Consider the following 15391-nt stretch of genomic DNA (forward strand, 5'->3'; position numbering starts at 1 on the left):
CCAGGAACAAGACCAAGTGCAGAAGCCCATTTACTTCGTGAGCAAGGCCTTGCAAGGCCCAGAATTGAGGTACCAGTCACTAGAGAAGGCGACGCTCGCGGTAGTATTCTCAGCACGAAGGCTCCGCCACTATTTCCACAGCTTCACGGTGGTGGTAATGACAAACCTCCCTATCCAAAAGGTGCTTCAAAAGCCAGATGTAGCAGGGAGGATGGTTCGCTGGGCGGTAGAGCTATCAGAATTCGATATCCAATATGAACCCAGGGGGTCCATCAAAGGGCAAGTCTATGCTGACTTCGTGGCAGAACTTTCACCAGGAGGAGACCCTCAAGAGGTGGTGTTAGGATCATAGTGGATGCTCTCAGTGGATGGATCTTCCAACCAGCAAGGGAGTGGCGCTGGAATAATCTTAGAGGGGCCTAATGGAGTGCTAATCGAGCAAGCCTTACGCTTCGCCTTCAAAGCAAGCAACAACCAGGCGGAGTACGAGGCGTTGATTGCTGGGATGCTGTTGGCTAAAGAAATGGGTGCTCAGAGCCTCTTGGCAAAGAGTGACTCACAGTTGGTCACAGGACAAGTAACAGGGGAGTACCAGGCGAAGGATCCATAGATGGCTGCGTACTTGAGATACGTCGAGGTGTTTAAGAGAGCCTTCGCTGCGTTTGAGCTGGTGCATGTCCCCAGGGAGCAAAATGCCAGAGCTAACCTGCTCGCCAAGCTGGCCAGCTCAGGCAAGTGGGGAAGGCAGAGGACTGTAATCCAAGAGACCCTCAAAATGCCGCGAAAGTTTGTTGCAGTCAATAGGGTGGACGTTCTTCACGTTAGTACAACAAGAGGAAAACCAAGGAGTCATCGCTCTTTGAGTCAAGATACGGCGAGGGCACCCTGCATCAATACTTATGTGACCTCGCCAGAAGAAGAAAAAAGTGTACAGGTGTGTGCTTTAGAGGAAGGAGACACATGGATGACCCCTTACAAGTGATACCTAGCGGACGGAATCCTCCCAGCGGAGCCGGAAGAAGGCAAGAAGATTAAGAGGAACGCCGCAAGGTACACATTAGTAGATGGGATATTATTCAGACACGGGTTTACGCACCCCATCTTGACGTGCGTGAGTGGCGACGAGTGCACCAGGATAATGGCTGAGCTCCACGAAGGTATTTGCGGGAGCCACGTGGGAGGAAGGTCCTTGGCATCCAAGGTAATACGTGCAGGGTTTTTCTGGCCAACAGTAAGAGAGGATTGCGTGCGATACGCCCAACATTGCAAGCAATGTCAGATGCACACTGACTGGCACAAGGCGCCGCCAGAGGAACTGAGATCCATATACAGCCCATGGCCTTTCCATACTTGGGGAATTGATATCTTAGGCCCATTCCCATTAGCGATAAGGCAGATGAAGTACTTGATCGTTGCCATCGAATACTTCACCAAGTGGATAGAGGCCGAACCAGTGGCACAGATCACCGTGCACAAGGTACAACACTTTGTTTGGAAGAACATTGTATGTCGTTTTGGGGTGCCAAGGCGTCTCATTTCAGACAATGGCACCCAGTTCGCAAGCCAACAATTGGGGAAGCTATGTACAGAAGTAGGAATCAAGCAGGTGTCTGCATCAGTCGAGCACCCCCAGACAAATGGGCAGGTCGAGTCAGCAAACAGAGTTTTGTTGAGGGGTTTGAAACGCATATTAGAGAAGGCTAAAGGGGCGTGGGTAGAAGAAGTACCAAGGATTGTATGGGCTTACCACACCACACCTCAATCCTCCACCATGGAGACGCCTTTCAGCCTAGTGTATGGATCGGACGCCATGATCCCAGTGGAGATCCACGAGAGTTCGCCCCGTTTCCTAGGTTTCGTGGCAGAAGAGTCCAACGAAGATATGAGGGTGAACCTGGACCTAATAGATGAAGCCAGAGAAGAGGCGAAAATTAAGGCTGAGGCTGTGAAGAGAAGAATGGAGCGTCAATACAGCTCTAAGGTGAAGCTACGACAGTTCCAGGTTGGTGACTTGGTCACGAGGAAGGCTCACACGTACGAGTTAGAAAACAAGTTGTCTCCCAAGTGTGCTGGACCGTTCAGAGTAACCAAAGCTAAGGGGAATGGTTCGTATAAGTTAGAGACTCTAGAAGGAGGCCCCATCCCACGTAGTTGGAATGCGGCGAATTTAAAGTTTTATTTCAGTTGAAACTTTGTAAAGGGGACACTATTTTTCCCTCTCAGGGGTTTTTTAACGAGGTCACCCAAATAAAGAAAAGAAAAGTTTAAAATATTCTTGCCTTAGTTTTCCCTTTCATGTAAGATCAAAGATCAAAGAAACAAAAACAAAGACGAGGCGTCGCCAAGATTAGGCGTCGCCAAGATGAGGCGTCGCCAAGATGAGGCGTCGCCAAGAGTAGGTATCGCCAAATAAAGGAGCGGAGGTCAGACGCAGAGCAAGATAACAGGTATGTCAATACAAGTTAAAAACCGGGATCCTAGTCCTTGAGCAGGGGTTAAGGGATTCCTTCGGGACGCCCCCTCCTCAAGTATGAATAACTAGCCCCGGTACCAGATGTCAGTATAAGTAAAAAATTCGGGCGTCTAGTCCTTGAGCAGGGGTTAGGGGATTCCTTTGGGACGCCCCCTCCTCAGGAATGTACAGCTAGCCCCGGTGTCTGGTGTTTTAGACACCCTAAGGACGATACGGCGCTGACGTAGTAGGCCTCTACTCAGGTGTGGGCACCAAACGCAAAGAGATAAGGGCTAAGTTGCCTTGGTGTTTTAGACACTCCATGGACGATACGGTGCTGATTGTATAGGCCTCTCCATGGGCGTGGGCACCAGAGCGCGACTTTTGTCCCAAGTGTCTAGATACGCTGAGGACACCCAGAGCAGGTCCCTCCTCGAGCATGGGCACCCAGTACAGTTGAGATAAGCCCTTCTCGCCCTCGAGCGATGTCGAGGCCACAAGAGAACAGCTAAGCCCTCCTCGCCCTTGAGCGATGTCGAGGCCAGAAAGAAAAAGATAGACTCCTTTCGCTCCAAGCAATGGTAAAGCCAGCAATGCCCTTGGTAGTAAGCGCTTGAGGGCTCAAGAACAAGTAAATGAAGAGTAATAAGGAGAAGCATAAAAACACGAGTTATCAGAGACAAGAAAAATACGCGAAGTTAAATCCTCCTTTACCTTTGAGCAATGACGAGGCAGGCGATGCCTTCATGGGGAAGATTCCTCGCAGATATGAAGGCCAAGTGAAGTTCTAAGTGAAAAGATCAGAAGAAGGGTATGCACCGCGACTCAGAAGGGAAGAATGAAAAGAGAAGGTCACGTGCTACCTAAAGAGTTAAAGACAAGGCGAAGAAGCGATGCATCAAAAGTAAGTACCAGTTACGCCTTTGATTTAGTAAAGCAAGCAGTAAAGCAGAGAAGCTAAAAGTACACGGGGATGTAAAGATAAAGCTCGAATAAACATTCAAATGAGGTTGAGTGTCAGAATTACAGAGCCAATGTTGGAAAATACAAATTTACAAATGAAGATTAATTAAGTGAAGTTTAATCCCCAAGGTCGAGGGGAACGACCTTCCCATCGACAATATGGTTGAGAGGGTTAGAGTTGGAGGTATCAACTACCGGGTTTTCACAGGCGGCTTGAGCTAAGGCCTCCTTGAATCCCTCTCCAAAGATATCAACCATGTTGTTAATAAGCTTTCCTTTAGCCCGCTCCAGATTTTCAATGGTGGAGTCTCGGGTTTCCCTCTCTGCAATAAGGTCCCTCTTGGCCCTCTCTAGCTCTTCAATCGTGGAATCACCAAAGGCTAGCTGCTTCTCAAGAGCTTCCTTCTCCACTTGAAGCCTGTACAGTTCAGTCTGAAACTGATTATGCTCGGTTTGGAGAAGGTTGAGCTTTTCCATCTTTTCAGCTAGCGCCTGTTAGAAAAGATGGCTTTAAACTAGAGGGGGGGGGGTGAATTGTTTAAAGGGGTTTTCGCAAACTTTTCAAAGCTAGAATGAATTTATTCCAGAAACCAATTGATTCAACAATTCAGTTAGCCAAAACAACAAGCAAAAACTGTAATACTAGAAAAAACAATCGGTTCTTTCTTCGAAACAATCGGTTGTTTATATCAGCAAACAACAAACAAACTGAAATTAAAGAGTTAGGGATAGAGAGATTGTACACAGTTGTTTATACTGGTTCACTCCAAACCAGAGCTACATCCAGTCTTCTCAGAAACCCTGAGGATATCCACTAAGCAACCACTTCAGAATATATTCAAGGATATAGTTTGTTATCAAATCTTAACAAACTCTTAATTGCATTTAAAATAGATTGGTCAAAGCATTTAATGACTGGAGCGTATTCAGTTAAAGCATTTAAAGCTCAGTCAAAGAAAACAGTTTTTCTGTTATGGTTTCAAAACAAACAATCGATTGTTTCCTCGAATCAATCGGTTGTTTTGTTACTTAACAGATTTCACCATTTAATAAACAGTTTTCAAACTTTCTCAAAACACCTAAGTATAAACAATCGGTTGTTTCGACAAAACAATCGGTTGTTTCAACTTAGTTTGAAAAACATTTTAATTTGATAAAGATTGAGATGCTAATTGCTTGAGATTTAATCTAAGGGTGGATTACAATATTAAACTACCCCAGAACAAAGCTTAAACCAGCCCAGCAACACACAGCAAAGCAGAGGCTTCAACATCCTTCAAAGGATTTGGATACTTCAAAACATTGAACACCACTTGGTTCAACAATCTCCCCCTATTTGATAAAGACAAATCTCTGATGCTTGTGTTGTACCTGATTAAATCTGAAGCAGTTCATGCAATAGAACTTTGAACAATATATTGAACTTCTGATATTCTGTTAGCATACAGATAAACATTTAAAGCTTTAAACAGTTAATATCAGAAACAAAATACATGTTACTCAAACTGTTTTTAACAAAATGAAAAAACAGAGATATTTAAACAAACTGGAGACACAAATAGACAAAGATAAGAGGTAAAAGAAGATATTGTTTCCATTACATCAGAATAAACTAGAAACAACAAAAGGAAAGAAATTTTAAAACCAGAAAAGAACAGCCCAAAAACAATCGATGGTTTTGTTGACCAATCGGTTGTTTTTCCTTCATTCTTCTTCATCAGCAAACTGAAGATCAAAGATTTGATTATGGACAGCTTCAATCTGTTCGTCCAGAGTCATAAACCTTGTATCCATGTTGTCAAACCTTGTATCAATCCTCTGAAAGTTACTAACACACAAATCATGAAGGCTTCTTTGATTTTCAGCAAAGCTATCTAGCCTATCCATCATTTGTCTTTCAAAAGATGACATGGTTGACATTCTTTCTCTTTGATATCCATCAGCAGCACTAGGCCCTGCATCTTGAAAATCTCCAACTGGATCTTCATGTTGAACATCCATATCAGTAGGTTCATCTTGTTCAAGATGAGCAACATCACTTGATGAGGAACCATGATCACCATCCTTACTTATCCACTTTCCACCTACATTTGTAAAGCCCATCTTGCTGAGTGATCCACTGTTCAACTCTTGAGTTGACTTGACCAGCTCAAAAGTTTCATCTTCAAGATTAACTTCAAAATAGAGTAGAAACTTAGATATTAAAACAGCATAGGGATAATGTGAATCCAATTGATCTTCACTTTCTTGGTGATGCAGAAGATGTAAACCAGATCTTGTTCGGTCAGCACAGAGTGATTACTCCCCCTTGGAGTTAGAATCCAAGTTACAATGAGAGCAAGCAATCTCTCATCAAGCTTCAAACCTCCAACCGAGCATGTGCTAACTTGAGATTGATTGTTCTTCAAGCAACTTTTGTAGAACTGGATTTTGTTGAAATCTTCCACCACACCAAGGTTTCCCTTGTTGATTCTCAGACCAGAGAACTTAAGTCCAGCAATAACAGCCCAAACCTCATAAGTTATCTCTATCTCCACACCTTTCACATGAGAGACTAGGTTGTTTCCCTCAAACTTCAAGTTGGTGTAGAATACCCTCACCAAATCTGGATATATGTTCCCTTGTAGCTCCAGAAATTTTCTGAGTGATTGGTCCTTGAGAAGCCTCCTCACTTTGTCAAGCTTTTGACTTTTCAGCCAATCAAAGCACACAACCTTGGGGTTGTTTATCTTCTTGACACTTGTTTCATACCTATACTTCTCAATGAGATCGGTGTCACCAGAAAACTAGCTTTCAAGCCTTCCTCCAGACCTTACAACTCTGGTTTTGACTCTTTTAGAGGTGGGAGGGGTTGATTCCATGATAGCAGAGACGAAAACTCACTTCACAAAATTTTTGCAAGAGATGGTGCAAGAGATGTTGCAATTGGTTGTTCTTGATGGAAGAAATCTGCACCTGATTTTATAGCTGAAAGAGAATCAATTGAATTTAATTTTATTCAATGGTTACCTGATTTTCAGAGAGAGGACTTGACTCTGTTATGCACTGAAAATGTCAGAAAAAGTTGAAAATCACATGGTCTTCACATGTGATCTTTGACTAGTCATTAAGGCTCTTGAATTTCCAAGATTTTGGAATATATTCCTTTATGACTGTTGTAACTTCTTTGTGATCATGCTAAGCTTTCAACACAGATCCTTTGACCAAGATTCTCCCTTTGAAATTGATCTGCAACGGATAGAATTTCAAAAAGCAATTAAATCAATTTCTTCACAGTGTTGTCAGACTCAAAACAATCGGTTGTTTTTCTGCAGCAGTTAAAAACTTGATTTTGAAATTTTTAACCATAAACAGAAACAGATTAAAGCACATGACATTGATTAAAAGAAAATTAATCATAAGAAAGAACTTTGAAACAGAAATTGAGAACAAATAAAGGAAGGTATTATCCTTGTGTTGTTTCTTCAATGAGCTAATTGCTTGTTGATCAACAAAACTTCTTTTCACTGTTTTGACCTTTTCCATAGCATTGATACAACTTCAATGACTGCCTTTTTCTTCAACAGCTTGATCAGATGGCTCAGTTCTTCTTTTTCTCTTCATTTTTCCTGCATAAACAAATTCAAGTTGCAAGATTTGGTCCCCTTACAAATTTGGGTCCTTTTGGCTTTTCTTTGCTGTTAGAAACATCACATCCCTTAGGAATCCACTTCATAAGACCTTTAGGAACACAATATTTTCTAATTTTACAGAATCTAACAGAGTGGCCTTTCTTCATGCAGTAAAAGCATGTAACAACCGGTTGTTTCGTCTTAACAATCGGTTGTTTTTCTGATTTTCTTAGAAAACTTTTTGAAAGCTTGTCCAATGTTTCAACAAGATAGTGAACCTTTTTCTCTAGATTTTCACAATTTGTGCAAATGAGAGTATCACACTTGCAAGAGGCATTTTTAAAAAGATTTTCCAGTTTTTCAAAATCACTTTTTGCTTTTCTCAGATCCTCTTCAAGTGATTTAACTTTCTTTTCAAGCCCACTGTTAAGATCTTTCAATCGGTTGTTAGAAAGAACCAATCTATTAGCTTTATCATGTGTTTCTTGAAAAGCTTCAAGTAATTCACTATAGTTTTGTTCATTTAAGGAAGCACATGAACTTACCTCACTTGAACTGCAAGAATCATCATCATCCTCGGCTACTAAGCATATGTTGGCTTTTTCATCTTCATTTGATGAAGAACTTGATGATGACACCTCATTTTCATCCCAAGCAATGTAGGCTCTTTTTGTCTTGCCTTTCTTCTCCTTGTAGCTTGTCTTTTTCTCTTTGCTCTTGTTGGGACAATCTGCCTTTATGTGACCTTGCTAACCACAACCAAAACAAGTATAGTTATTTGAATTTAATTCATTGGGTTTCTTGTTTCCATACCTATCCTTGTTGTTGTCTTTGTTGCGGTTTCTCTTTAGAAATTTGCTGAATTTTCTTGACAGCAAACTAAGATTTTCCTCATCACTATCATCACTTGAATCTTGCTTTCCCTTATGTTTGGATGCTTTCAAGGCTATGCTCCTTGTGTGCTTATATTCACTTTCTTGAACATTGAGTCTATTCATCTCTAGCTCATGTTCCCTATGCTTTCCAAACAAAGAAGCAACACTTAATGATGTTAGATCTCTGGATTCAGAAATGGCAGTTACCTTTGGTTGCCATGCTCTATCAAGACATTTCAAGATCTTGATATTCAGCTCTTCTTTGTGAAACGTCTTGTCTAGGCTCATAAGGTGGTTGATGATGTGTGTAAACCTTTTCTGCACTTCAGCTATGGTTTCTCCTTTAAGCATTCTAAACATCTCATACTCTTGGATGAGAGCATGCTTTCTAGCTCTTTTCACCTCATTTGTTCCTTCATGAGTGACTTCCAAAGTATCCCATATTTTTTTTGATGATTTGCATTGTGAGACCCTGAAAAACTCATCAGAATTTAAAGCAGAGGTTATAATATTTTTGGCAATGCAATCAAATTTGGCCTTTTTACTTTATGCATCAGTCCATTGAGACCATGGCTTCTCAATGACAGAACCATCTTTTTCAAACTTTGGGATAAAAGGGCCATTTTCAATTGCATTCCAAATTCCTTTGTCAAGAGATTCCATAAATATTTTCATTCTAACTTTCCAAAACTGGTAATTCAAACCACAAAACAAGGGTGGTCTGTTTATTGAGGCACCTTCCCCAAACGGTAGCCTATCAGCCATTTTAAAAGATTTTAGGATCAACTTGAATGACTTACAAGAACCAAGCTCTTGATGCCAATTGTTAGAAAAGATGGCTTTAAACTAGAGGGGGGGGGGGTGAATTGTTTAAAGGGGTTTTCGCAAAATTTTCAAAGCTAGAATGAATTTATTTCAGAAACCAATTGATTCAACAATTCAGTTAGCCAAAACAACAAGCAAAAACTGTAATACTAGAAAAAACAATCGGTTGTTTCTTCGAAACAATCGGTTGTTTATATCAGCAAACAACAAACAAATTGAAATTAAAGAGTTAGGGATAGAGAGATTGTACACAGTTATTTATACTGGTTCACTCTAAACCAGAGCTACATCCAGTCTTCTCAGAAACCCTGAGGATATCTACTAAGCAACCACACCTTGATCACTTACACAACAACCAAGAGAATGACCTTGAAAACCTCAAGAAACACACTCTCCTTGGCCAACACTAAGATTGCTGATCTTGAACACCTCAAGAACACACAACCAATCTCAGCAAAACACACAAACGAATTGTTCAGCAGTTTACAAAGATTACACTTGTTACAGATGAATATCTAAAATCAATACAAGTAGAATCCTATTCCAGCACCTTTGATCAATCTCTCAACTCTTAAGCAATCTCAGAACTCTTTGAAAAACTCTTAGTTAAAAAACTTTGTCTCAGGATTCTTAATCCTTAAAAACAGTTTTTCAGAATATATTCAAGAATATAGTTTGTTATCAAATCTTAACAAACTCTTAATTGCATTTAAAATAGATTGGTCAAAGCATTTAATGACTGGAGCGTATTCAGTTAAAGCATTTAAAGCTCAGTCAAAGAAAACAGTTTTTCTGTTATGGTTTCAAAACAAACAATCGATTGTTTCCTCGAATCAATCGGTTGTTTTGTTACTTAACAGATTTCACCATTTAAAAAACAGTTTTCAAACTTTCTCAAAACACCTAAGTATAAACAATCGGTTGTTTCGACAAAACAATCGGTTGTTTCAACTTAGTTTGAAAAACATTTTAATTTGATAAAGATTGAGATGCTAATTGCTTGAGATTTAATCTAAGGGTGGATTACAATATTAAACTACCCCAGAACAAAGCTTAAACCAGCCCAGCAACACACAACAAAAAGCAGAGGCTTCAACATCCTTCAGAGGATTTGGATACTTCAAAACATTGAACACCACTTGGTTCAACAGCTCCCCGTCGGTCTTCTCCAGCGATTACCCCCGGGCAGTACATTGATCAACAAGTAGTTTTTGTTCAGCCTCGGAGGTTCGCATCGCCGCTTCAAGGGTGACGATCTTGGACTGAAGAGAGGCTACCTGTTCAAGGAGCTCAGTGAGCCGTTTGCAGGCTTCCGCGTTGGACTCTCGGGCATCTCTCAAGGAGGCTTTGTAGACCTCCTCCTGGCACGCCCAGCTGCGGCACAGGCTCTCCTTCTCTTCCTTCAGGACAACCACTTGCTGTCGAAGGGTTTGGAACGTGCACGCCTCAACAGCTTTGGACTTCGCTTGGGCGCGACACTCAAGGGCAACGACCAAGAAGGCACCTAGGTAGTAAAGCATGCCCTCTGACCGTGGTGCCCCGGAAGGTTCGCCTGGCGACAGCTTATCATTAAAGCCGCTGCATGATGGAAGGGGGAATTGTTATAAGTTCTAGGGTGGTTGTTGGGGCGGTTGGTGTTGGTGTTGTTGTTGATGTTGGGATTGGCACTAGTATTGGTACTGATGAAGGCATAGACTCCACCACCCCCTCATCTTGGAATGTTTGGCATGGGGGAGATGTGGCGCTAGGGGGGTTATCCCTCATGGACCCCCCGTGCGGAGGCGAAGAAGAGCGCGAGTGGACGACTCGATTGGTCATTCTTCTCTTATAAGCAGGCCCCACATACGAGTCGTCGTCCTCGGAAGACACGACAAGCACCCTCTTGCCTTTTTCGGGAGGAGCTATGGAGGGAGCACTAGCTGCAGCCAGTGGGACTGCAACAATGGGAAGAGGTGAGTTGGGTATTTGAAGTGTTGGAGGAGAGTGGGGTGTTTGGGCTGTGGAAGGTGTTTGCGATGTAAGAGGGGAGTTTGGTGTTTGGTGGGAATGGGGGGAATGAGGTGTTTCAGTAGAATGAGATGGTAGTGATGGAGGCAATGGATTGGACTTAAGGGGGGAGGTGCTAGAGGCGCCGCCCTTTGCAGACTTCGCGCCAAGACGAGCCTTCAAAGACCTGGCCAAATTAGCTCGTGTTGCGGAATCCATCACTGATGTTGCACCAAAACAAACCAAGCAACAAAAGATTAATTAGAGAGAAGTATCAAATACGGAGGGCGAGGCATGGAAACACAAAATCAAATTTCGAACTCAGAGGCCAAGAACAGGATTCCACTCTGCTACGAAGGTGAATTCACGAAGCAACAGCACGTGTAGGGGTTAGAGCAGATAAACATTGCTTGCAATAATTAGAGAACGACCAAGAATCAGATATGAAGAAAACAAGTAAAGGACGAGACTCCCTACCAAAGTATGCAGAGAGGGCGTTGGCCTTAAATTCGCGAGATATCAATGTTGGGGTGTGGAAGACGACTTTCAGGCCAGCCAACGCCACACACACCTCCCTATTGGCAGAGGCCAACTCGTCCAGAGATTTAGGTTTGATCGGATTGGGCTTCTCCGTCCAGTATAAGGGGAAGCCATCCAGGGTTGTAGGGTCGTGCTTGGCGCAACACACCCTAAAGAAGTTACCCTTCCAACCTTTGAAGGAGTTTTGGAAGAGGGTGAAGAGGATCCTGCTAGCGACCCCAGAAAAGCTCACCCAGAGACTTTTCCTTTACTTTTTTACTTCAAAAAAGTGGAGGAAAACATCCACTAATGGTGGGATGCCCAGGTACCCACATAAGATCTGGAAAGCCCGAACGAAGGTCCAGCCATTGGGATGCAGTTGGGCATGGGCTACATTGACCTCCGTGAGCAGCTCCCTCTCGAAGGTCGTGAAGGGAAGACGCAGGCCGATGCGTTTGAATATTGCTTGGTAAAAGAAAAAGAAGGGTTTTCCCCTATTGGACCTATCGTCCACGCAAACTAGCTCCCCAGGCGTGCCATGACGAATGGAGATGTGGGAATCATGGGTTTTGCAGAAGGCGTTGAAGTTATACAACTGCAAGTCACCCAGATGATTCTCTATGTCTTCAACAGTGGTCAGATTGGTGCATTCGTTCAATAGCTCGTCGGAAGCCCATGAATAGAGGGTCTTGTAGTGAACCCTTAGGGGAGGGGGATTGGGTGTTATTTTTGTGCGCGCCATGGATGGATGAAGAGCTGAAGAAAGAAGAAAAGGTAAAGGTTCAGCAAAGAGGGCTCGAAGAGGCAAGGGGGGAGAAAACCCTAGAAAAATCCTACCCACGCGGAAAAGAGAAGAACAGGGAAAAAACGAAGAAATAAGAAAAACACAGAGATGCAGAAATGAAAGCAGACCTAGGCAGTTATGAGGTTAATACAACAACGAGTAAGAGCAAATAAGAAAGAAAAACCATACCTATGAGGTTGGTGCGTAGAGAGGCGAGAGCTTTCGCGAGGAGAAAGAACACGAGAGTTGCAGAGAATCGTAAAGGCTTCAGAGAAGGGATGAACAGTAGAAGAGAGTGCGAAGAGATGAATGAAACAGTGACTCGAGCGCGCGTTTTCAAAAGTTATAACGTTAACTCAAGAAGCGTTAACGACGCGCACCCTCAGCCGTTGGATCGCGCCATGTGTCGAAGGATTAAGCGCTAACTTGAAGCGCAAAGGGCACCAAGCGATGACCGTGCGATTGAGCCACGTGTGATGAGATTAGAGCATGACCCAAAGCGTCACCTTTCTCGCTCAGAGAATGTCACATCGTCAGAGCACTTGAAGGTACGTCACATTAGCGGTACGGAGAATGTCACGTCAGCTAATCAGAGAATGACACATCATCAGAATGCCACGTGGACAATAGGGCGAGGCTTTAGTCTTTTCGCTGAAAACAAGTTATCAGCTCGAGACTGGGGGGCTTGTGTACCGTTCCGGGGCGTTGACCAAAAGTTAAAGTCAAAGTCAACAGGTTGACCGCTTGGGGCATCGCCAGGTTAGGGCGTCGCCTCGCAAAGGTGTTGCCTAAGAAAGGCGTCGCCTCGCAAAGGCGTCGCCCAAGAAAGGCGTCGCCAGGGGAGAACCACGTGCATGGTACGAGAGAAAGGTAGATACACTCCCAAGGTGAGTGACTAGTTGCGACCAAGTCAGAAGAACACGTGGCAATAAGCACTGAAAACATCAAGGCTTTCCTAAAAGTTCGCTAAGGTACGCGTTAATTCAGTTAAGATTCGAACGTTCCAAGGAATATTTTTATACGCTTTTAATGCGCTTTAACGCGTTTTGAATGCAAGAGGTGTATAAAAAGGGACCTGGGGATGTTTGAAAGGGATCCGAGTTTTGACCTAATTCTCGCAGCATTACACAGAGCACAAACCCTAGCTGTTTTCACTGCACACCCACTGTGTGCACAAGACGATTAGGGCAACACAGTTTCAGTCATTCAGTTATTTTTTGACCACCTTCAGAGCATCCTTTCACGGTGTTCCGATACGGGGGTGCGTCACCTTTGATGTTTCTCGCTAGATGACTTGATCGTCGGAGTGCAAACGACCGCGAGGGCACCCCTTTGTTCACTTCTTTTCAGGTATTCACAGACGGAGCAGAACGAAGGTGTCCCAGGTCAATCGGCGGAAATAGTTATGGTTAAGTTTCTTTATTTAAGGCCAAGTAAGATGACCTAACTCGGCGTAAGAACGAGTTATAGGCGCTTTGCAAGAAGATGTCATGGTTAAGTTGTCTCGGTACATGGTAAGTCGGGCTATCTCGGTGAGTGAATGATCAGATGATCATCCGAGTAGGTGCTTTGCGAAACAGAACTTGGTGAGATCAAGATATATGGCCCCGAGCCAAGTTTGTGAGATACACCTATTCAAGTTGAGAGTGTGCATAGGCTTATCGTAACTATGGGTGTATAGTTCATCAAAAGGTTAGTTCTTTGTTAGTTGAGGACTCCACGATTTTTCATGCTTAGATTTTTCCTAAGTTGCATTCTTGTTATCTTTATTACTTTATGCTTAAGAGGTAGAGATGGGTTACTGTAAGTAATAATGTGTCCGCATGTGTGTTACAGTAGTTGTTATACTTGAGTTAGTTTGCTATATGATAAGTTAAGTAGTGAGCACCCGTGAATAAAGGTGCATAAGATTCTCTTTTGTTGTTAGCACCGAGAGTAAAGGTGCCCGTAGGCAGAATATTTTTCTGTTATATATGCTTTCAGTTGAGCTTATATTCTCGTAAGCCTCTTCTCCTAGTCAAGCTCTGCTCGAGCCTGGGGAGCTTGTGTATTGGACAGGAATTGATGGAGATCAAGCTCAAGAGAACATGGAGGCCAATCAACAAGATCAAGAAGAGGTAGAGGCACAAATGGAGGACGCCCATGGAGGTCAAAGCCCACCTCAAAGGCTTACAAGAAGCATGTTCAAAGCTTTAGGAGCTAGGGGACATTTATTTTCTCTTTTTGTAATTTCTTTAGTTGAAGGTGCTTAGAGGGAAACATTAGAAACCTCTATTGTTATAGCATCTTTTAGTCTTTAGTTAGGAGCTTTAGGGGGGGGGGGGGTGTTAGTAGATAGGTGTAGAAGTAGAATAGGAGGTGCCAAAGTGAAGGAAGGAGTCACACCTTCCTCATGCTTGGATTTTGGCGCCGATTCTAGATGTCTCTTAGGAGGGAATTTTTGAATTTGTGTTGCTTGCATTTCAGCACCTTAGGCTATAAATAGAGGTGCTCTCTTTGTAAAAATTCAGATTGGAATTTATCTAAAGAAACTATACTCAAAATTGGAGTGAGCATTGGAGAGCTTTTGAGCCTTCTTCTCTAGTCTTATCTTGAAGGATCCATGGTGTCCTCAAGTGGCGGCAGCACTCTCATCTAGGAGCAACCACACTTCTAGTGGCGAGATCATTCATCATTCATCCATCTTCATGAGCAATTCTCTTCTCCTTCCTTTCTTCTTTGTTAATTCCATGTCTTAGCTTGCTCCTTGTTGTTTTTGGTTCGGCAATTTCAGCTTATTTTTGTGTTGCTTCGGTTCTTTCATCATGCTTTGTTGTTCTTCATCTTTCTTCTTCATTTTCCAGCTTTTTGTTCGGTTCAATTTAAGTTCCAGCATTGAATTTCAGTTTGCTTAGCTTTTGTGCCTTTTTGTTCGGTTCAATTTGACAATAATTGGATCTTCTATATGAGTTTGTGTTTTGGCACTAGTTTTGGTGAGTTCTTGTTCATAGAACCTTGATCCATTTCTATGAGAAAGTGCCTAGCTCTTAACCAACTCAAGATGATTCCTAAGAATGTCAAGAATCATTCTAATTGTGCTAGTGGAATCACATCAGGAATGCTCGGGACCTTGGTCCAGGTATTTGGGGGAGGTCAGCTTGGCGCTTAGGCTCTGGAGGTGGGTCGGGATCTCAACCCAGGTAGGGGTCACTCTAGGAAGGTTAATTAAGAAAAAAGATAAAGAGATATTTTTTCAGTTGTGATATTATTCTGAAGATGAAAGATATAATTGTTATTGTTTAAATTTGTTATCATATTATTCTGAAGATAAAGATAAATTTATCTCTTGGGATACTGTGCACGTTAGTTATATATATTTTATCTGTTGTGATATTAT

At 42.6% G+C, this 15391-nt stretch overlaps 2 protein-coding genes across 2 annotated transcripts; one reads left to right on the forward strand and one right to left on the reverse strand.

The window, feature by feature from the left end:
- The first annotated feature begins 1810 nt into the window (after window positions 1-1810).
- On the forward strand, window positions 1811-2188 carry LOC137814644 (uncharacterized). Its single transcript, XM_068617481.1, has one exon. The coding sequence runs from the start codon at window positions 1811-1813 to the stop codon at window positions 2186-2188; it is 378 nt and encodes a 125-aa protein (XP_068473582.1).
- Window positions 2189-10295: 8107 nt separating this feature from the next.
- Window positions 10296-10931, reverse strand: LOC137814648 (proline-rich receptor-like protein kinase PERK8). The gene has a single exon (XM_068617494.1). It carries the CDS (start codon window positions 10929-10931, stop codon window positions 10296-10298), a length of 636 nt encoding a protein of 211 aa, XP_068473595.1.
- Window positions 10932-15391: the final 4460 nt, after the last annotated feature.

The sequence above is a fragment of the Phaseolus vulgaris genome, chromosome 10 (genome assembly GCF_000499845.2).
Source record: "Phaseolus vulgaris cultivar G19833 chromosome 10, P. vulgaris v2.0, whole genome shotgun sequence".
Taxonomy (NCBI): domain Eukaryota; kingdom Viridiplantae; phylum Streptophyta; class Magnoliopsida; order Fabales; family Fabaceae; genus Phaseolus; species Phaseolus vulgaris.

What these genes read in the sequence shown, in the direction of transcription:
- LOC137814644 (XM_068617481.1), top strand. Translation starts at nt 1,811, where the DNA reads ATGATCCCAGTGGAGATCCACGAGAGTTCGCCCCGTTTCCTAGGTTTC.
- LOC137814648 (XM_068617494.1), bottom strand. Translation starts at nt 10,931, where the DNA reads ATGGATTCCGCAACACGAGCTAATTTGGCCAGGTCTTTGAAGGCTCGT.